This window comes from Coturnix japonica, chromosome 8, assembly GCF_001577835.2.
Source record: "Coturnix japonica isolate 7356 chromosome 8, Coturnix japonica 2.1, whole genome shotgun sequence".
NCBI classification, from domain to species: Eukaryota; Metazoa; Chordata; class Aves; order Galliformes; family Phasianidae; genus Coturnix; species Coturnix japonica.
The window spans coordinates 6,597,008-6,619,660 of NC_029523.1; the positions used below are offsets into that span (position 1 = coordinate 6,597,008).

The following is a 22,653-nucleotide window of genomic DNA, read 5'->3' on the forward strand; positions in this document are numbered from 1 at the left end:
CTACCTCCTCTCATTCTGCTCCATAAGAATGGCATTGTTTTGTTTTTAATGGCATGCTGAATACATGATCATGACTCAAATACAACTCAGATACATCTGTTTCCCTTCTTTGTTTCCAGTTGCAGCACAAGTTGCACTGCTTCCCCACCACAGGGCTGCAGGACATCACCCTACTTGCTACTAAAGCCTGTTCTGTTATAAGACATGGCAAGTTGGCAATGCACAGCAGCGTGATGACAACACAGAGATTACTGCAAGTAGGAACAACTGAACCTAAAGATAAGTGGGTCAGAAAATACCATATATTGAGCTCAACTTATCTCAAATAGGCACAGGAAGAAAAAAGCTACAAGTAAACATTACATATTTGTGCGCTTGCCCCCTGGTGGCAACACAGTTTGTCATACATTAAACACTAAAGAATGTGAGTAAACAACTCATTTAGAGGGAAAAAAAAATACATAAAACTGGGAACAACGGGATTGTAGGAATTTCACTTGGAGATATTTTAATGCGGCACATCATAGGTTTCTCTCTTAGCAGACAGTGTGTTGTCATCCCAAACGGACCACAAGTCAAGCCATACATATTTATGTCTCAACAATTACTAATCTCTTTTTCCTGGGACTTTCATGTACTGATTTAAAAGCCATCGCTGATTTCTTCCTCCGTCTCTTAAAAGAAGCTGACTCAGATTTCCCTAGGTTCTTTTAAGAACTTATAAAACCTCTACTTTATTAAGTTTGTAAGCCTGACAGTCACACAAGAGCGAATTAAGCAGAGAAGAAAGTTGCCACTTAACAAGTGGAACATGAGTATTCCAAAACCACCCCCCGCGACTATTCTGTTACAAAACCTTTAAAAAGAGATCTTTTTTTTTTAAAAAACCCTTCAAGTAATTTGAAGGGAAACATTCTCATTACATACACAATGCAAAATCTGTGGAAATCAGATGTTTAACAAGAAGGAATTACGCTGTTAATTACTGAGCTACTTCTCCATAAAGAGGAAAAATATATCCAGTTTCAATTAAAGTCGTTCAAATTTTAAAATAATAGTTTAGTACGAGCTCCATGTTTCCCATTATGTCTTCATTTAATTTGATTGCTTCTTGTGCCACTTCAAAAGGAAGAGTAATTGCTGCCAAATAGGAAATATTAAAATTAAATTTGTTCTGCTTTTACTATGTCCATTGTCATCTTTTACTGATTTAACAGGAAGGCAGTAAAAAGACTGCAGCATGTGCAATGAAGAGGCAGTAGTGTTCAATCAGACAAGTCCCATATTGAGTATCAGATACCACAGACCAGGACTGAAATCACTGTGTCTAGACTCTCTGGCACCTGCCTTCACTTATTTACCAGTGACCAGAGGCCAACCCCCACAGCTCTCTGCTCACATACACCTCTGTCCAACCCCCTCCCCGAGCCCAGCTCAAACATCTTTGAATGATTATGCCAGAACTGCATGCCTCAGGAATCTTTTCTGACCGGCTACTCCCTAACTCTGCTGTTTGAAGTGATGCTCTGGTTTCTGAACTTCAGCAGATAATGGCGGACAGGAGCAAAGGGTGCTGTCAAGAGAGGACGTTTACCAGCATTAAGCTGAAAAGAAGCTTATAGATCAAAGAGGGGCCAAACAGGACAACCGTGGTGGAAAACATGTGGGTAGCTGCAGAGAACCTCGCGCACCGCTCTGCGGTACAATATTAAATATCGCCATGACATCACTGCCTAACCATGCCCTTTGATTGGCCAGGTTATTACCAATAAATGCTTTTATAAGCATCTGGATGGCATTTGCACCTATTTAAACAAAACACGCATTGCTGAGGTCTAAACAAGAATGAACTGTTAATACTCACTTTTAACTGTTACTAGAATAGCACCCACTAACTCCTACAGTCTGCATGGATGTTTACCTGGGACAGCGCACGCAAGGCCCTGTCAAGCACCTCACACGTACAGAATGACAACGGGATGGATTTCCCAATTGCTTTCCACAACAGCTACACATTTGGTATTGAGAAATCTTTCCAATTTTGTAGCTTTATCCAAAGTCTAATGCAGTCTGTGAGCTCGTTCCCTGTTCCACTAGGCCCCAAATAACACCCTGCAAGCACTACTTTGAGCAGCCAATGCCAGTCAGGACAATGAGGTTCACTAAAGCTCAGCATATGATATTGCTGAAGTTCCCACAGCTCTTTCCATTCAGAGTGGGGGATCTAAGATGCAAGCCAAGATTTACAGCAAGCATGAAACAAACATTGAAACACAGCACGTGAATCCATTCGACAGGTGATCAGAACAAAAATACAAGAAGGTCCCTTGTATCATGCAGATGTCACAGCCAAGTTACTTCTGTGGAAGAAAAAAAAATGAGGATGATGTTCGCAGGAGGATTTGGTAACATACACTAACATACACTTCTCCCACCAGTTCCCTTTTCTCCAATATCCTCCTTTATTTGGAAAAAATATCACAATTCTTGTTGTGAATCATCCAGAAACATCCTGAAAATTTGCCACAGCAACTTCCTATTGTAGATGTACTTGATGTTAAAAACACGCTTGACAGGAAAAAAGATATCGCGGTACAATTCTGCAAAGGCTACCAGAGTGCTTTCTACTTTTATGTAACACAAGCTTTCTCAGCTCCAAGCCTCACCAGGACTAGGAAAGAGGCTGGTAAGAGAGGATTCAGTGTTTAAAAACAACCACCACGCAACATACCACAACCCAAGACCAAAAGAAACACACAAAAAAACCCCACAAAAACATGAAATGATGCCTGTGTGTGGGTGAGGAAATATTGCTAAAATGTTATGAAAAAAACTCCAACAGATAAGTGAAGAACCCTCTATGGCTCCTTACACACGTTTGCAGTTGGAAGGGAACTGTCATGCAGCAACATAACATTGCTTGGCAGCTTTCCAGTTCATATCCTGTAACACTGAAGACACTGAAGTTTTGATACCCAGCGGGGTCAGAAGAGAATGCCTTCTAAAAAACATAAAGGAAATACTTTCCACGAGGTTCCCTATGGATCTACTGTGTACAGCTTCTCATTTCTCTCAAGCATTTCCAATCTTTCTTAGAAATTCATCAGGTCATATGTATTATTTACTAATTAATCAGTGTAGCTCTATGGTCAGCAGTACTGACAAATAATGTCACCTATCCTTTTTCCAATGACCATCGAAATACAGCATGAATAGTCAGACTGCCCAACGAGTAGGATGCTCACTACTGACTCAGCAGCACCCTGCCTGTTCCCATTCTCACCTGTGGGTGTCAGTGTGTGCTCTGCTATCAGTGAGGAAAAGATAAGCACGTGGACAGACACCTCTTGCCACCTCATCGTATATACATGTACATACCTGAGGGATACAGTCCGTATACGCAAACATCGACTTGAAACGATCATCCATGCTTATGTGATATAGAATACACATAGCTACTTGCTTGTAGTTTTCATTTGCTGAAAGAAAAAAAAAAAAATCCAAACAAATAAGGATTGTGTTTTAGGTATCACTAACATTTAGATCCTTTCCATCTAAATGTGTGTTTCCTTAGATCCACTTTCTAAGGAACATACTTTCTGAAAGGATCACTTGATAAGGACGAGCCATCTAGAGAAAGCCTCCATCAGATTCCAGCCAGGAAATTAAATACTAAATATAACTTTGATGTAGCTGTCGATATTCCAGTTGAAACAGTGTTGTTCCAAAGCAAAATATCAAGGAGTGCATCACCAGATAAACAAGAACTACTGCTTTAAAAAGTGTTGCAGAAGGAATCCAGTGCCTTTCAAGTAAATCAACACACGGACTGTCTTTAACTGTGGGTATGTCTGCATTCCATACATTCAAGACAAAACTGCAGACTGGCACATTAGCACTTCCCAAACAAAAGTTTGGAAGACAAACCAGAGCAACTAACACAAGTAGGTTGTGGACTATTTAACAATTTAACAAAGATTCTATCAAAATACTGTAGACAAACCTAAGAATGCTCATTAAGATCAAGGCTGATGTGTTTGATCCTGACTGCTGAAAGCTGGACTGACTCTTAAGCTCTCCTCTAGCCCCAGTTTAGCAGAACACTGGCTTCCTATGGGATAACACACTCAACTGAATATTTATACTAGTTAGGCCAGTTTGCAAGCAAGTCTTCAACTCAAAATTATTTCAGTTCTGATGCAGCTGATCAGAACTACCTTACCCCCCACTTTAGCTTAAGCTTAGTTAGAACACCTCTATAATGTTCTGACAAAGCATTGAGATCTCAAACAGCAACCAATCCAGTTAATCATTTTTCTTCTCCATACATCACTGGAAACTGCAATTTCCTTTAAGCAGCAAGGACGTGATGCCTTTATTTTGAGAATGCACATATTACCTGCTTTAAAGTACACAAATCACCCAGACCTGACTTGTATCTCAACCTTCTAGGCATTAACATCTAGAGAAAACATAAGGACCAACTTTGAAAGCTGCATTAAAAGCTGATGAAGCGTACAAATACTGTTTGAAGCGATCAGAACAAAGTGTTTATTGTGTGGTACTTCTCTGCTGACTTGTCATCTTGCCTACCTGTTCATTTGCAGTGACATCATAAATCCAACAACTGCATGGAAAAAGAAACTCCACACTTTACTACATGTACAGCTAAAGGCTTCTCATAAGCCAACACAGAAATGTAAAGAGTAAATTATGCCCACAAATTTCATAGGAAAAAGCAAAGGAAAAATAGCTGTTTACACTGCTCTTAACACTTCTTTCCATGCCTCCACTTAAAACTCAAACATCACATTTCAAGTTTAAGACTTGGATTACAATTACACTTTGCTGGGTAATGCAGGAAACACTACATGAAGTAAAAGGCAAACTACGAAAGATGTTAGAAAATGGGCTACTCAGAACAGTAACATGGAAAACAGAGGGACATTGAGACAGCTGTAGTAGGTATAAGCTGGCAAGGCAGGCAACAAGAATGTTTAACCTCTCTATTTGATGGCACTTTCCCCCCCACCCTATTTTTACAAATTGGTCTGTGCTAAGATAAGATACGAACACTAAGTATCACCTTAAGAAGGAACAGTGCGAAACAAATACGCCAATGAGCCAATGCCAGTACAAAAATCACCTTTTTGTTTGTTTGTTTCTTTCCTGTTTTGTTTTATATACACCTAAATGATGATAAATAAAGCTTTAAGTCAGTCAGTGTTTAGAGACCTTAAGAACCTGCCCCGTACCTGACCAAAGAGTAGCCTTCCAAAGCATGGGGGCAATACCTCTTCTGCTATTTGTGATTGCTATAGAAGGCCACATATGACAAAGCAGACATTGTAAGAAAGACTTCCCTACAACTAGGGGCAGTGGGCACCAATTATACTCCTATCCAGAAAAAGCAAGAAGGAGGAAAAAAAGGCTCTGCCAAACGCATTCATAAAAATCACCAAAGTTTTAGTGGGGTGCCAGAAAGCTGTGGCCTACAAAGGCAAGCAGTTCTGAGCATCAGGCATTTTAGCACTGAAGGTAGAATAGCCAAATGGCCTAAAGCAGCGAGGGCAGCCCTGGAAAATAATGGTCTAGTCATTATGGATTCTTCTGGTATTTACGGCAATAAAACATGAATCATAATGAACTCATTGGATATTAAACGTAAGGGTCCCAAGCACTTTGATAGGATTTCCAAAAGAATTTACCATTAATTAACTAAATAATTATTTGAAAGTGTTACTGAATTATCCTTAGTTCTTATACAGTCATTCCAGAGAAATTGGTCATTCCCAGCTGAGTGCAGTTAATGCCTTAACAAACCGGTCATTAACTGCAGTTACTGATTTTGTGGGAATTATTGTGTTATAAAATACACTCAACAGTTTATAGAAACAATACTTAGATTTTTTTTCTTTTTGCAGCTGTAGTTCAGCTGGAGCAGCTGGGATGGAAAAATATCAGCTCCCTCGGGCTGTTTTCACAACTAGTTTTCTGCAAATTAGAGAGGGAAATAAATACATGATGGGTTCTCAGTTCAAAATGGCTTCAGATTTTTAGCCTTTGAACATTAATTAGAAGCCATGTGCCAGATCCACAGACCAGTGCCTGAATTCTACGTTTAGCTCTTAGTAAGGTTAAAGATTGAATGGTACCAGTAGCTGAAGCTGAAGAAAAAGCGACTTTTTGATAACAAGATCTGGTCCAGTGTTGTAGTTGAGTCTGTGAGCTTAAAATAAAAGATCCTCCATCAGCTCCACAACAACAGAAGAGAAACCCTGAAGCTGTAAAACTGAATCGACCATTTGAGTTTCAGCAGCAGCATTCAACTTTCAATTGCTAACGTAAAAATGAGAATAGAAATTGTGGGCTAAATTATTCAAATGTAAGAGCATTAGTAATTCAAGTAGCCATCATTTCTAATGGACTCATCAATGTACCAACATTAGATGTGACATACGCCCTGTTCAACTCACATGCAAAACATTAACTACACTAAATCAAAACCAGAACTCAAAAGAAGGTAAGTATCTATTAAAATAGCAGAGTGAATCTTCATTTCAGTTTCAAACTCTGATATTCTTAAGTCAGATCTGTTGCAATATTATACAAATAAGAAATATAATCAGATGGGAATGTAGCAAAGTGAACACAGTTCCTACATACCAGCTCACACTGCTATCAGAAGACTCTATTTGCATTTAAGAGGAGCTTATTCATGTGCATTAGAAATAGCAAGGAGGGAAAAAGACATAATAGAAAGGTATCACAACTTCCCTCTGTCTAACATTATTCCTTGCAAGCAGCACTGAAACAGTTGGAATAAGTCGCTCCACATGTGGTTTAGACACATACTGGTTTGATCTACATATGTAAATATAAATCATACTGGATATATCAGTTTATTTTATCAAGAGAACCTTAAAGACTTTGGAAATCTGCTCGTACTCAGAAAGACTAGGCTATGTAAATAATGTTATTAATTACCAGCTAATAACCCTTCTTGTACCACCTTTATCTGGTTTAAAACCGGCTTCCTACCACAAGCCTAACTTAAAATCCACATTTCTCTCTGTCTTCCTGCCTCAAAGAGCTAAGCACATGCACACATCAGAAACACGGATATACTTATTCCTCCCTAGGAAACAAAGACAGAAGTAGAACGGTAATTTCACAGCCAAAGGAGTAATAAATGACTAATTTAGGTAGAGTTATTTAATGTTGCAGCTATAGACAAAAACAAAGCTGCGCATCTGGAGCACCAAACTCAATTTCTTTGTCTGGAACTCTACTCAAGACAGTCGGATTGAAATATATACAGTGAACTCTTCACTGCAGTACTGCTACTTCTAAAAGAAGACAAAGTGTAGCCACCGAGAAAGCAAAATACTGCTAAATTTGGATATTACATCCTTTTCTGAGGCTTGCTCTTTCTACAGGAAAAGAAAGGAACACTTACATTACTTAGGATGTCCCCAATCAATCACACAGCAGTACAGCCTCGAGCAGCGGTGGTTGGAAAGTTGCACAGTAGAAAAGAACCAGGGGTCCTGTTCTCAAATATGAGCCACTGATGTGTCCAAGAAGGCCAACATCATCCTGGCTTCTATCAGAAACAGCATAACCAGTAGGGCAAGGAAGTGACTGTCCACTTGCACATAACACCAGTGAGACTGCACTTCAAGTACTGTGTTCGGTTTCTGACCCTCACTACAAGAAGGATACTGAGTTGCTTGAGTGTGTGCAGAGAAGAGCAGCAAAGCTGGTGAAAGGACTAGAAAGCAAAACTTATGAGGAGCAGCTGAGGGAACTTGAGTTGTTTAGTTTGGAGGAAAGAAGGCTGAGGGACAACCACATAACTCTCTACAACTACCTGCTAAGAGATTGCAACAAAGAGGGTGTCCATCTCTTTGCTCAGGGGATAAGCTATTGGACACAAGGCAAGGGCCACAAGTTGTGCCCTTAGACTGAAAATCAGGAAGAACTTTTTCATGAAAGGGCTGCTTAAACATTACAACGTGCTGTCCAGAGAAGTGGAGGTATGCCCAGTCCTTGGAGATACTTAAGAAATGTGCAGCAGTGGCAGATAGAGACATAGTCAAGTGGTAGGTGGGCTTAATGGTGCAAGTTAAATAGTTAAGGCTTGATGACCTTAAGGGTCTTTACCAATCTGGATGATTCTATGATTCTAAGAGTAAAACTGCCTTACCCATACAGAGATTGTCCAAGAAAGTAGAGCTGGTTAATTGAGCTGTGAAATGCTTTAGGCATCCAAGCAGTGTCCTGTAAAGCTTTCAGATGCAAATAGCTTGTGTAGAAGACTAATTTGTCTTAATTAATTTGTACAGATAAGAATGAAACTGCTCTTGCAATATGCAAAGAAACAGCTAAAAGAATTCACTTAATTAAGCAGTCCTGACTTGTGAGCTCCAGAGCAGAAATACAGACTCAGGGGATCCCTGTAATAATTTATATTTGTGGATTTCCAAAAAGCTCAGCTGAGCCTCATGTTCCCACCTCTCCACTGAGGACCTGCCACTGCTGCCACCATAAGCATTTCTCTTTTCAGTCAGCGTTCATGAAGCTGGTTTCCCCTACATGACAAAGTTACCTGCTTCAGTAAAACAAACAGAATACACAGCTATATGCAAGCAACATAGTATAGTAAAGAGCTTTCACTCATCTAAGTCAGTCTTCGTATTCAGATTAGCAATGTTTCACCCGTAATGGCTACATAATGAAAATATACTTAGTTTCTAAACCAACAGCACTAAATTAGAGGATTCAGAGAAGCTGAAAAGCTTAAAGGCTCACAAGCAAATACAAACATTTTATGAACTTCAGTCATTCCTACTGATAACTTGCAATTTTCCAGTACTGTGAAGCAAGGATATAAGAAAGTTTTACGTTAAAAAGAAATAAAGAGTTACTTAGGAATTTATTTCTGCTTCAAAGACAACATTAATGATACTGGAGCCTCCCTATTTTCAGTTTTATATTCCTCAGCATGAGAAGCCAGTTTTTCTTTACTAATACTAAAGTCATCCATCTAAATCCATTGTTAAAGTACATAACTAAGTGCTGAGTTCTCAGGCACACTGTGTACCCAACCCTCTCCTAAAGCAAGACATGCTAGTTTTATTTGAATATCTAATATGAATTTAAAATTTGAATGCTAAGGAGAGTTGAATTGTTATTTATTTTAAACTTTTGGCCACACTCACCACAAATGATAAAAAAAAGCTACCATTAAAAGAAATCCCTTAATAATTACTGCTTTCCAACAGACCAGTCCCTGTAGTTGAACTGTTACTTAATGTGCTAAAGCCAGCCTCTACTATAAAGGAATGGAGACACCCCAGGCAATATTCACACAACAAGTATTGGAACCAGCTGCTGCAGAGCCACCTTAGGAAAAAAAGGTTTCTCAATTTAATTGGGAAAACAGGAGGAAGCATAAATTTTACTGCCATTAATAACTTCAAGCAATCCTGATATGACTTTACCTCACCCTGATGGTTGGACATGTGCTTTCTGTTAGGGTCTTTGCCACATCTGACCCCCATTGTTTGCTCACTTGATCAGGTAAAAAAAAAACCCAAACCTATGTTTCTTTATAGGATAAACGAGGCCTATTAAAATCAGAAAAAACACTGCGGTAGCCTATAAGAAGCTCCATTTTCCAACAGATGTGTGAAGCTCCATAATAAGTTCATTACAAAAAGGCCAAGCAAACTCATAAAGAGAACACATCTACTTTAAGCCTTCTTAAAAGAAACTTTCATAAAAGGAATAGAACATGAAAAAAAACAACAGAAAAAACAACCCCACAGCACTCCATTAATTAGAGAGCAAACTACTTCTTGGGTTTTTAAACAGCAGTCAACATACAACACACCTTGGCTGCATACCATTATCAAGACCTGCTTGTTAAGACATTGAAAATACAACTGCTTGGCAGTTCTGTGATCGCTCATTAAATTTAACTTGTAAGGAGTGGAAAAATATCAAACAAATTTCAGCAGCTTCCAGCAAGCAAAGTAGAAAAGCAGGTATTATAACACAAAACTCGAGGATTCTGTCAGTGGATCCAGTGAAGGCAGACTCTTCAGTGAAGAATAAATCACAGACTGACAAAGTAGCTCACCATCCCTATCTCCAACTTAAATAAAGAGCTTGAATACAGAAAAAGTCTGACCTACTTCAGAGTTTGTAAGCTACTGCACAACTCCCCCACTCCCACCACAAATTAGGCGCCCGTTACCTCTCAGTATGCAGGCAGTAAGTCTTGGAACACCAAGAAATTTAGAACATAGATCAGGATGCTCAAGTTAATGAAGTATATAGGCTCAGTATGTACAGCACCCAAGAAATTTGTACTGCTTGCTGCTTGGGACTGATCACATGGCACTTCACTGCAAAGTATAACAAATGTTACTTGGCTAAATGGAACTTGAAACCCAAAAAAACAATTCTTTCAGTCACAGTAATTGGTACTGAAAAAAAATAACCTGCAATGTTCATCATTTTTGAGGTGGAACACCCTGGCACTGCGTAACACTTCTCCAGACACATACATAATAACCCTTCTGCACTCTGTGTCCCATTTAGGCTGAAATTTTAACTGGCTGTATTCTGCAACACTGTTTTTCAGCTCACAAATCTCCATGTTCAATGAGAGCTTGGTTTTAAGAAGCAGCTCATAACTCTGAGCAACAATGATGAGATACTTTAGCCTGGCTTCCAAACATATTGAGTTCTTTAAACATGGCTTGCACTGGGAAGCGAATAAAAAACCAACAAAAACCTAATTTCAAGACAATACACATTCAATACCCCTAAGAACTGTCCAGCAGCTCAAAAGGATGAATGCACAAATCACAAACCATTCGCTCCCTGCATGCAGCCAGAGCTACTCTTTCAAGGAACAGATCTTCCCTACCAATTTACCTATGGGTAGCAATGTATTTTCCCACTGCAAAAGCTCCCACACCATTCCCTAGCGTTTCTATCATTTTGAGAGACATTACTGACTCATGGGAGCACACAAACCCCAGCACTGCTTGCCACATCCTCTATTGCCAGGAGCCTTTTCTGAACGGGAGTCCAAAAAGAGGCATTTGCAGCCTGCCATCACACGCACAGCAGCACTCAGCTGGTTCTGCTGAGCAAGCTGCCTGCTGGTCTCGGAGAGAATGAAGAACTATTTGTTTCACTTCACAAAGAGCAAGAAACCGCTCAGACACAGCACAAAAGAGCACCCTTATTAGAATAATGTGAATCACAAGCTGTGCATGTATTTAAGATCTGGAGCAAATTTTGCATTTGGTTTGGCCAGTTAACTGAAAAACAAAGTGGATTTGTTCCAAACAAATAGTTATTTCACTCTTCCTTGCAGACAATGTTTCATTTTTCCTGTCTGCTGCCAGAGCATTTACTTTAGACACCAATCACACAGGGCAAGGACTGGGAAAAAAGAAGGGTAACATTTCCCTCTTGTCCAACAGTAGAATGCTCACAGGGATTAAGAAAACAAATTCATATCCTTCCTTTAAAGTTTTGCTTTATGTTTTACCCTTTCAATGAGAATGACCCCCACAAGCAAATTCACTAACCATCAAACTCTGCTATATTTGGAACAAGTCATTATTACACTCCCTCTGCATTACGCCATGCAAAGCAAAACGAGAGCAAAGCAAACTTCCGCACAATATCTTATGATGTACAACTTTGGCCTCTCATTCCAAGGCGATGATTAGAGGGCACTGAATCTGGGTTTTACATGTCTCAGGCAAGCATTTTAAACCACTTGGTGGATTCACAGATTCGCACTTAAATCCACTGAAACTTTATTTCTGGCAGATAAAGCACACACATGGAAAATGCCTAAAAAGAAGATCACTCTGTAAGTATAATTTCTAAGTATTTAAGCAAGGCCATCAGTACAAAACAGCTCTCACTGGTGACTAGCAATTACGAGGTTTCATTCAAGAACAGAAGGCAACAAATTCTCTTCCCACATTTCAAGTAGTTTGTGCATGGAAAAACTTGAACACGCTGGACTATAGTCCCATAGGCCTCCACTGATCTGCTCCAGCTCCTGATTGGCAAGTCTGAAGCCAAGCTTCCCTCAACTGTACCCAGCTCTTTGAGAGTCACAATATAACAAAGATCAGCTGTAGTTGATTAACTTGGGTGCCTGAAGGGAACAAGAGAAGTCTTGTCACATACAATACATGAGACTTGTGAAGAGAAGCCACGAAAACTAGCAAGTGGTGTTGACTGGCAAAGCTACATGGGGAAGCAGGCATTGGCACTATTAAAAAGAAAAGGCTAATTAAAATGGAAACCAAGACTAAGCAGAATTTCTCGTGTCCTTTTTTTCAACAGCAGCCTCAACACGCTCAAGCAAAAGGCAAGAAGATGGCCCTTTTCCAGTATATCCATGCCACACTTGGTCCATTCCTTTGCTAGCTTGGTTGAAGTCATCCTGTCTTCTCTGCTTTTAGCTTCAAGCTACATTTAGAGCCCTCCTGTTCCCAAGCCACCCAGAGTCCCTTGAGAAACCTGCATGTCATCCAGGGCCCTACATGGTCAAAGAAAGCCATCTCAGTGCTCAAACTGCTGCCTGACAGATCTCATTCTTTCCTTCCTTGCAATCTCAACTCCCCCCTTAAGTACCTACTACACTTAATTTATACTCATCTCAAACACAGTGCGAAAGACTGAAAAGCACAGCATGCACAAATGTGAAGTTTCAGTAGGCTGAGTCAACAAACCTGACCTCTTGGCATTAGGAGCTGTATGGTAACTTGTCAACAGCTGCTGAGATTTGTCAGCACTTTAAGGTGACCTGCAAATGTAAGCTGAGGGGTACTGACTTGAATAATGTGTTTAATGCCCAAGCAACCTGTATAAAAGGGGGTATCTAGCCTATGATTATTACATTATTAAGGTTGCAGGCTTCCTTGAGCTAGGATACACAAAGCAGTGTAATGGAGAATTACATGAATCACTCTATCAAGAACAGTCTTATGAATCACATAGCTGACTTAAAAAAAATTAGGCAGGAAAATTATTACTTTGTTTTCTAATCGGCACACCACAAAATAAGCATCAAACAATTCTACAGGAGGGAACCAGGTTTAACAATACGTGCTTCCAAGCACAAAAAAGGACTACAAGCTTCCATCACAAGGGAAGAAGAACTGCTCAAGGAGCCAAGCACGGACAATGAAGCTTGTGGAAGCACTAGCAGAACTTGCCATAGTCTGACTCCAATATTAAACAGGGAATTTCTGTAAGCAGGGATTTCAGTGGTTTGCGCTGTGCCACTGTTGAGATGACTTGTACCTAGAAGCCATAGCCCAAGCTGAACTTGACTACCTAACAAGACCCCATCAAATACACCTCCTAACCAGTTTCCACTTCTTGGGTACCATTACTGTTAAAAAGCACGATCTCAAGAACATTAAAAAAAAGGAAAAAATGGATTCCGAACTCCATTTTTCTTATTTTCCTAGCTCAGGCTAGAGAAGGATATTAAATGCAAACATGGTTGTGGGACAGAAAGCATTAAAAAAAACTGAGGAGCTTCCGGATATGTCAGATAGCCATCGTAGTAATCACTAACACCGATCTCAAAGCATTAATTTTCTAAGTTTTCATGATGTGCACTAAAAAGAATAAGGCCATAATCTTAAACAACTTCACAAAGGTAGAGGAGAAAGCTCGCTACAGCATTCCACTCCATCTATCACATTCGGATACACCAGCCACACTGGATTAAGGATAGCCCAAATCCAACAAATCACAGTAAACTCAATGCTTTGAGTCAGTGTTTTATGCACGTAAGAATTCACAAGATCCTCAGCTCCCACTTAGAAATGAACACCCATCAATCCTTACAGCCAAACATTGTGTATCTACTAGAGCAGTTTCTAGATAGCATCAGCCAAATGAATACACAGGAAGTAATGAAGCCTCCTTCTCAAGAACTCCACTGTAAAACAAGAATCAAGTTAGACAACCCCCTGCTTCTCCCAGACTCCTCACAGTATCTGTAGCTTTCTTCTATAGTAAAAGAAGTAAAACTTTTTTGTTGTCAGGTTCTCACATGATCTTAACACATTAGAGACCGTCAGGCAAGAAGTCTAAAAATAAAGTCACTGCTATCCACAGCTGATGGTGAGAAAGCTGTGAAATTCCTGACCTCTACATGGACCACTATGGTAACCTGGAGCAGCACATACAGTCAGCTTCATAAAAAACATAGCTGGTATCTTCAGCAAGTTAAGGTCCCTGAAATTGCAGGCTATTTCTCCTAGGTGCACCCCTAAGATTACAAGCATTGCCCATGTGCCAGCACAAATGATTTTCTCTTCGATAGCTCAGTTATTTTTAAAAGACTCATTCAACAGTTTAAGAGAACCTAGCAATAAAACTATTATGAGCTGCATTATTTTAGACTTTCATTTAAACCTACATCTCAAGAGATTATCTAAACAATAAAAGTTGGGAGCAGTGAAGAAATTCCTTGGCAAAGAGAAAACTGATCCAGCAACTTTTGGTCACGCTATATCATGATGTTGACAGCTTTGCTGCTGCGTGCTGAAATGTCCACACTGGAACAAAACATACCTAGGAGGGCAGTGAGTTTGGGCAGCAGACCAACTTGCACCATTTTATTTCTCAGGCTTGTGTCAAAGGAGAGATTCAGCAAGAGGCGGAGGGTGATGTTCAGTAGGTCTTCATGTTCACAAGGTACCATTTTCACAAGTTTTTCAACAATATCCATTTCTACCTGTATATAAGAAAAATAAAAACCCATAATCCATCCAAACACAGTGTTATCTTCAGTATAAAAGCCCTCCGAATGCTATATATTCTCATCTATCTGCTTTTATTTGAGATAATCTTTTGACAGCATTCATTCTCTCCTAGAATCTCTCTTGGTCAGAAGGAGGAACATAAAATTAAACTTTCGCAGGGATATAATTAGCAATCCAGTTATAAATACACAGAGGATTAATTCTAAGAAAAGAAACTGCAGCTCTCCTCACATGGCATAGTGCAACAATCAAAAAGCTGGATCCTTTCGATCAGAAACCATCAGATACAATGACCTCCTACTTCACTACTTTGAATTTAATACTGTACTTGAATACCAAATGAAGGAATGTGCTATAAATAAGGGGATTATTTAGCTTTAATTAGAATCAGACACTGCACAATTGCCTTAGCTTGTTTTGCCTTCAGTATTTGTCTATTACAGGCTAATGAGAGTATTAGAACGTCTCCTTCATAGGTACTCTTCCTTAATAATACTCAAGGGAAAACAAGCACGCATCTTTTATCAGAAAAACACTCATACATAAAAAGACTTTTAAAAAGATTAGCATGCTATATTTCAAACACTCTGCAATTAAATAAACCCTACTATTTTGTCTCATTTCTCTTTCTGCTAAATCAAATGGAATGTTCAAAGCACACCAGCAATAAGCAGGGCTGTAATCCTTATTTTCCTAATAAAGTCCCTCAGGGCACCAGACAGCTATAAAATAAAAGATTGATCACCTGATAAATAGTCTACATTTCTCTATCTCATTTTTGTTAAGAAATAGGATAGTTCTATATAAATATAGGAGATGCATGCTGTCGACAGCATTTAGTGCTTAGGCAAGAGCATAATAGAGTTCCAGCAACAAAGATGCAATTAATTTTCTATCACACAGATCTTTTCATCTCACATGTCTGACACTAATCTCAGATTACCTCTTGGATAAGGAAAATTTATCATTTTTATTTCAACAACTGTATAAAAGCACAGAAACAAAGGCAGGCATCTACTGAAATCCACTGGGAATTCAGTATATCAGATTCTTGCCTACAGCTTATGGAAGCTTTCTTCAGGAAGAAAAAATCCTACAACTTCAGAAGTTTCAGACTTCAGAAGTCAAACAGTGCTCCTGCAAATTCTTGTGAGGTATTGGCAGCATAAAGGAACAGTTCTGAGGTGCCCTTGAAGGTCAAAGCAGTCTAGCAAACTGTAAAAAGGTAACTCTCCTTCCAAAACAACCCTTGGGATCAATATCTGATCATACAAGTCTAATTCAGGGGAAGGATCATATACATCTCCCAAGAGCACATGTATGAGAAACTCTGGAATGATAACTTTAAAATGTGGAATTCAAGTATTTAGTTTCACTCTGTTTGGAAAGAGAGTACAGCAGAATTTTTTTTGTAGCACGATGCAGCTTAATATTTTGTTTCCTCTCTTTTACTAATAATGAAACAGGATAATCAGGGCTAGTTAGGGTGGCAACAGAGACTTCCCTTCCTTCCAGCCATACAGAGTTTTCCGACATTGCAGTGGAGTGTTGTGGGCCTTACCATATCATTTTTGTTCTCCATGAAAATGCTAAGTTTCTTCAAGAAAGACACAACCAGGATAAGCAGCTCAAAATTATCACGGTCCAGGGCTTTCACTAACATGTGGACAATGTTCTTGTTCCTCATCTTCAGCTCAGTGCGAGTATCCTCCGCAAGATTCAGGAGCAGGTAAAGTGCAACTAACAGATTCAATACAAATCATACCAACAGGTCAGAGACAGTAGAATTACATGAGTCTCTACATACACATTAAGTATTTAAGACAAGACTTTTAGAAGCATTCCACTCCCTTCCTAATGGATTTCAAACAAAACTGACCATAGATGCTTTTTACTCTTATTTAGAAAGCAAAACTATCATTTTTTAGGAGTAACTTTATAAAAATTAAAATCATAAAATTTATGACCACTAGAAGCTCTTTAGTTTTGTTTTTCCTTTTAATTACAGTGGAAGTAACTAAAAAGCCTTCCCAGGATGGCTTTGCTACTCAAGACCATCTCAGTCTGACGTTAAGTATATTTGAATACAGAAACTGAGAGAGGGTGAGAGCTATTCAACATGATTCAGACACAGGCCAACTTAGAAATAAACAGACAAATAAGTTCACTAAAATGTGGGGGGAAAAAGTTACCACCAGTAAAAGCAGCATAAAAGTCGAACACTTTCTGTTTTCTTCAAGACTGACAGATCACTCTGTAGAATTTTTAACATCCTTTCACATATGCTGATTAAGTACTAGTTTTCTCTCTATTCTTTTGTCAGGCTCTTCCACATTCATCTACACATTCAGTATGTTTAAGCTGTCATGGTTATAACAGTCATTCCAGAAAACCCTCTACCCACATTAAGCAATAATTTGCTGTTTGGTTTCTATACCTCTGAGTAGCTGCTCCTGCTTGACGACCAGCCCTTGATATTTCTTGTAAGTTTTCTCATAGTCCTTCTTCAAGGTTTGATTTTCAGGATCTTCATCAAGTAAACTGCAGAAGTTAAGGAGCTCAGACAGAAGTTACATGGTCTAAATGACCACTCAGAGAGATTATTCCATCAGTGGAAAGACATTATCTCACCAGCAACTCACTGTCATCTGCAGTACCTTTCTCTCCCCCCCTCTCCCTTCCTCTCCTCTTTTCCTGGATATATTCTATACTCAGTACACAGCAAACACATTCCCAGGACACACTTGAGCAACACGATAATACACTTGTGGTGTTTAATAACTTTAGAATGATCTCTCCAATAGCCCAAACTTCTCGCTTTCAGTTTTTTCCATATCTACAATTATATGTTGCAAATCCAATATTTTTTACTGCTTTCACAGTAACTGCTGTATGCTTATCATGTGTAACTTAACGACAGCTACAACAAGGCAAGAACCATCAAGCTGCCTCAGCCCATCCAAAGGATATCAGCTTTCTTCTTTTTAGCGAGTTCTTCCTGCCAAAGCTCATGTCTCTTCAGCTCATGGTCTATGATATTCATACACAGAGCTCCAATTTTGTAGTGTGTGATTATGCCATGAAATTGAGAAAAACTACATTGAAAGAAAGGAAAAAAGTAAATGCAAAACAACCTTAAAAGTGTTCTGACACCTAGGACAGCAAGATTCCAATGCTACACCACCTGATTATCATTAAAAAAAATAGCTACTTACTTTCTGCAATATTATAGAGTGTTTCTTTTGGGAAAATTACTTCAGAACAATGATCCAAAACATGAATAATTATTTCAAGTTTTCAAAAGCACAGGAAAACATTTTGCACAGTCAAGCTGACACAGCAAAACAGTTAAGAGGAAACAGTTACTATAGTAGTAGATGCTTCAAGACATGAACTTAAGATGTAAAATCAAAATACAGGTCCCATATTTTTGATCTGACATTACGGTCCCAAAGAGAAATTTTTTCTTCTTATGGGATGAAAACCCAAGACATCTCCATGTGTTGTTCCAAGCCAGAATAATAAAGCATTCTAATTTCCATGCATACATGAGAACATTTTCTCGTTAACTCTACTCCTCATGCTAAAGAGCTACAGAGAATCATGAGAACAGAGGCCTAAAATCAAGTTGCAATGCAAACCATACCCATAATATGCTGAAATGCTGGCATATCCCAATAAGAACAAGCACTCACTTTGATTTTTAATACCATTTTTTCCCTGTGAGACATGCTGAAGGAAACAGAAGATTGTAGCACATCATCTTACACGCAGGTCAAAAGCCTTACTTGCTTCTTCCCAGCTGTACTGCACAGTACCTCACCAAGGGGATTCCTTCAGTGCCTCAACTTTGTCATTTAACAAGTGTGCTGTTAACTCAGCAATATTACGCCCTTGTTTCAGTAACGTTTTGTAGTTTAGTGCAAAGAACAAATGAAAAGCAGCTAAGCAGAGAAAAGAAAAAGTTCCTTATGTTGCTATGCACAGAGACCTTGGACTTACCTTGAGAAGCAGAAGAAAATGTATATTATATTGGTAGCAAGTTCCACACTTTGTTTCCAGTCCTCTCGCAGCACTCTAGCCAATGCACCCAGGGCAGTTTCTAAAGCAAAACAAGAGTTAGATGGGCACCAGCATCTTACATCCCTCCTTTTGTCTTGAAAGACAAAGTCTGAATGCACTTCATTTCATTTTTTTCAAACAAAAAAACTTGTTTGTTTAAACAGAAACTTTTCAGAGCTATCTCACTTTAACATGCAACACTGCTCAAAATTTTTGCTTTCAAACCATCTGCTGCCTTGACCTTTAGAATACAACTCTTTTTTATCTGCTATACCAATGCCAACTTAATAAGATGAAAAAAAAAAAAACAGCCGAAATTGAACCTGGAGGATTTCTGGGACACAACTTAGGCTGCCTGTAGGTGGACAACTATAGTAAGATCTAACTTGACAGCCAATTTATAATGAACTGAGAAGCACAGCCTAGCATATTATTGAGGGCAAGCATAACATTTAACTATAGCATAATGCAGATTACAGAAAATCTCAAATGAAAGACCAAGTGCTTCATCATCAGGAAAGCGCCACAAAGGCAGCATAACATTAAGAGAAGTTTCAAACCCTTGTTACCATTCATGAGCAGTTCTTCCAGGTTATCAGGATTCCGAGCCAGCTGCAAGATGAGGGCAGAGCCGCGCACCTTGTCAGGAATGTCCTCATACAGTAATTCAATGTACTCATCCATGTCATTGATATTGGCAACTTCATCAATCTGAAAGCAGACATAAGCAATGGTTTCACAGATGAGGAGATGTGAGTTTAACACAACTGATCACAGCGTTTCTCAACCACAAGACGAAAGAAAGCAGAGCTTTGAGTTAATTGGAAAGGATAAAACACTCAAAAAAAAAAACCCCACACCAGAACCAGAGCCAACAAGCACCAGGAAATCTGAGAAGATTCAATTACAAAAAACAAAAGGATGCTCAGACACAACTCCCTGCATCCTGTCCTATGTTGCAGACCCCTCTTGCTGTCCTGCTGTGTGCTACAGATGAGCAGGAAGTATGAAAGTCACATATTTTCCCCTTTATGGAGATGATTTTGTTTTTTCCTATTGTGCAATATATCTAAACCAAGTTCTTTGTTCAAAGAGAAACACACAAAACAAACAAGCAAACAAAGGGCAAAAACAACTCACTACCACACAGAATTAAGCATTTCTCATCCCCATTTATATAAATTTATAGTAGTATAAATTTATATATATATATATATATATATATATAAATTTTTAGTAGTAATTTGTTTATTTTTTCGCCTTGCTCATCTAACACCAATATTTACCTCCATGCCTTCGAATGGCGGTGGATCTTTTGGCTTACTGGATTTCTCTTTCTTTTCTATAATTAAAAGACACAGTTGTGGTTATCTTACAGATATTCATAGACAAAAACACATTTATTCCCACAGTATACATTCTGGTACAAAGAAGCTCAAAGTCCTCTTGCGTCCAACTGACCTGTTGGACTAACACAGCTACTGTGTGCCATGTTTCTGAAGCTAACCAGAGCAGGGGCAGCAAGAAGAACCCTCAGCCTTACTCCTCAGTCTAAACAACCAGTTACAGTCAAGTAACTGGGAAGATAGCAAGTTATAAGCTTTAGTGCAAGTCAGAAGCAAAAAAGTCACTTCCACAGTAAGACACCTTAATAGCTTTGAATCTGCTTGCACACTGTAGCATGGCTACAACAGGCCAAGACACATATTTTGATAGTTAAAATGACAGTTTTAGCTTCCACCCACCCATATCCCCCTCCAGACATCACTTCATGATTGTCATTTTTTTTCCCCCAGTGTGGTTTAACAACACACCTCCCCAATTTTCAACTCAGGAGCTTGTACACCAAGCAAGTCAGGACCTCAGCTAAAGAAAACCTCACATAGCAGTTTTTCTAACACTGAAGGACCCCAGCCTGAAGCTACCTTGCTCTTGTACTATTTACCTTTTCCTGCTGATGCATCTCTGCGATTCTGTAGATAGTATAACAGCTGTTCCACATCTGCAAGTTTGGAGGGGTGAATGAGCTTGCATTCTTCAACCACCTTTCGAGCCAGGGAAGCAATGTCTGTGTTCGCATTGAGACTCTTTAGCCGAATGCTGCAACAGAGTTAGAAAAGTCTCTTCTCATATTTTAGATCCTTGTATCTTGAGTCCTTTGACTTTACACACAGCTAAGAGCTACACAAGGAAGTTTCTTTAACAGTGCCTGCAAATGCAGTGTCAGGAGTATCTCACAATTCTGACAGACCTACAACAAAACTCCCACAAGCAACGATCAGTAAGAAATCTCTGTGGATTCTGTGGAACAATAGGATGAAGCAAAAATGAATTCCAACAAACTGCAAATGCGAGTTATGCCATTTCATCTGAAACAGATGAACGCGTCCAGTACCCTCAAAAACAGTTCAAGGATTCTTTTCATCTCTTACTTTTCTTACATGCTCTCACACACAGGCAGTCACAGCAGCTCAAGTTTTCGAAAATAATTCATGACAGAGATCAAAACAAACCTAGACCTTACATTTTCTGACACTCTTTGCGCTCCCCCAGCATAGGGTCTCCTGTCTCCCCCAGAATTGTTGCTTCCACTTCATAGTGAACAATGAGGGCTTTCTCCGATGGATGCACATCTATGTTGCCTCCTTTTACCTTTCTGAAGAGAAAAAACAAATAACTGATCAATTGAAAGGCTCAAAAACCATATGCAAGTACATAGATCATTAAGAACAACCTGTTTCCAGTTCTATCTCCTCACCCCAAGCACTGTCCTCCTTCCACACCACATTTCTTCATTTCAGACAGCTTATTCTTAAGTATTGCCTCTATTATGTACAGAAACACACAAGTCATTGGCCATTCTTGGTTGAAAGAAAACTAATCTTTGAGACACACAGCTCTCTTACGGAATTACAACAAAGATACACTTCGTGAAGGTGAATTTCCCAAATGATTCCTTAATTAATACTGCACAATCTTCTAATTGATCTAGTGGTACAAGTACTGCCACTTACACATGAGACTTTTTGCTCTAAGACTAATGTAGTAGGCTTATCTAAACCTTATCTAAATGTTTTTAATATAACTTATTTTTATTATGAGATTTACAGATGACTTCACAAGCACTGTAAGTGAGGTGACAGCTAGTGGTGGCACAGGATCAATTAGATAAAGGAATATTCGTTATGCCTCTCACAGAGCTAAAAGCATTAGTAAATGTGGATGTAGCCTTCAGTGTAACCATTCAACAGAAGAAGCTGGGAAGGCATGACTTCTTTCATTCAGATGGTGTCTGCTTTTCCTCCTGCAGAGATGGAACTGCAAGAAGTACCTGCTTCTTGAGATACAGCCACCCAAATAACCCTGCAAAGGACCACTGTGAGAAGGAAAACACAGTTCAGCCACGAGCTTTACAAAGACATAAAACTACAGGGCAAACAAATAGAGGTCACTGTTATAAAACAACATCCTCCTTGAGGAGGCTGGAGCAAAACTCCATTCATTACTTAACACTTTTGAAGATATTTGTGTTTTCCTTTAACAGTATTTTGGAGCAGATGCTCCATGTCAGGCTGTTCTCATATAGAAGCCTCAGGAGGTTTAGTCTTCTGAAGCAAAAAGCTTGTGGGAATCTATTACAATAGAAACCAACACCCTACCTTTACTTCTAGATGTATTTCCCCCATATTTACACATAGAAGATCCTAACCACAAATGCTCCTCCTGACAGTCAAACCCCTACTAAGTGTTGCTAGGTCAT

General features: G+C 39.2%; 1 protein-coding gene across 2 annotated transcripts in view; it reads right to left on the reverse strand.

The window, feature by feature from the left end:
- Positions 1 to 22,653, reverse strand: part of KIFAP3 (kinesin associated protein 3) — a 54,802-nt gene that overhangs the window by 30,002 nt on the left and 2,147 nt on the right. For both annotated transcript variants that reach the window (XM_015869674.2, XM_015869675.2), the window contains exons 2-11: positions 21,418 to 21,549; positions 20,839 to 20,993; positions 20,180 to 20,235; positions 19,463 to 19,604; positions 18,834 to 18,933; positions 17,802 to 17,926; positions 17,269 to 17,367; positions 16,393 to 16,571; positions 14,641 to 14,803; positions 3,379 to 3,479 (exon numbers count right to left, since the gene is read on the reverse strand). In XM_015869674.2, coding sequence (XP_015725160.1) covers positions 3,379 to 3,479; positions 14,641 to 14,803; positions 16,393 to 16,571; positions 17,269 to 17,367; positions 17,802 to 17,926; positions 18,834 to 18,933; positions 19,463 to 19,604; positions 20,180 to 20,235; positions 20,839 to 20,993; positions 21,418 to 21,549 — 1,252 coding nt within the window. The remainder of the gene's footprint in view (positions 1 to 3,378; positions 3,480 to 14,640; positions 14,804 to 16,392; positions 16,572 to 17,268; positions 17,368 to 17,801; positions 17,927 to 18,833; positions 18,934 to 19,462; positions 19,605 to 20,179; positions 20,236 to 20,838; positions 20,994 to 21,417; positions 21,550 to 22,653) is intronic.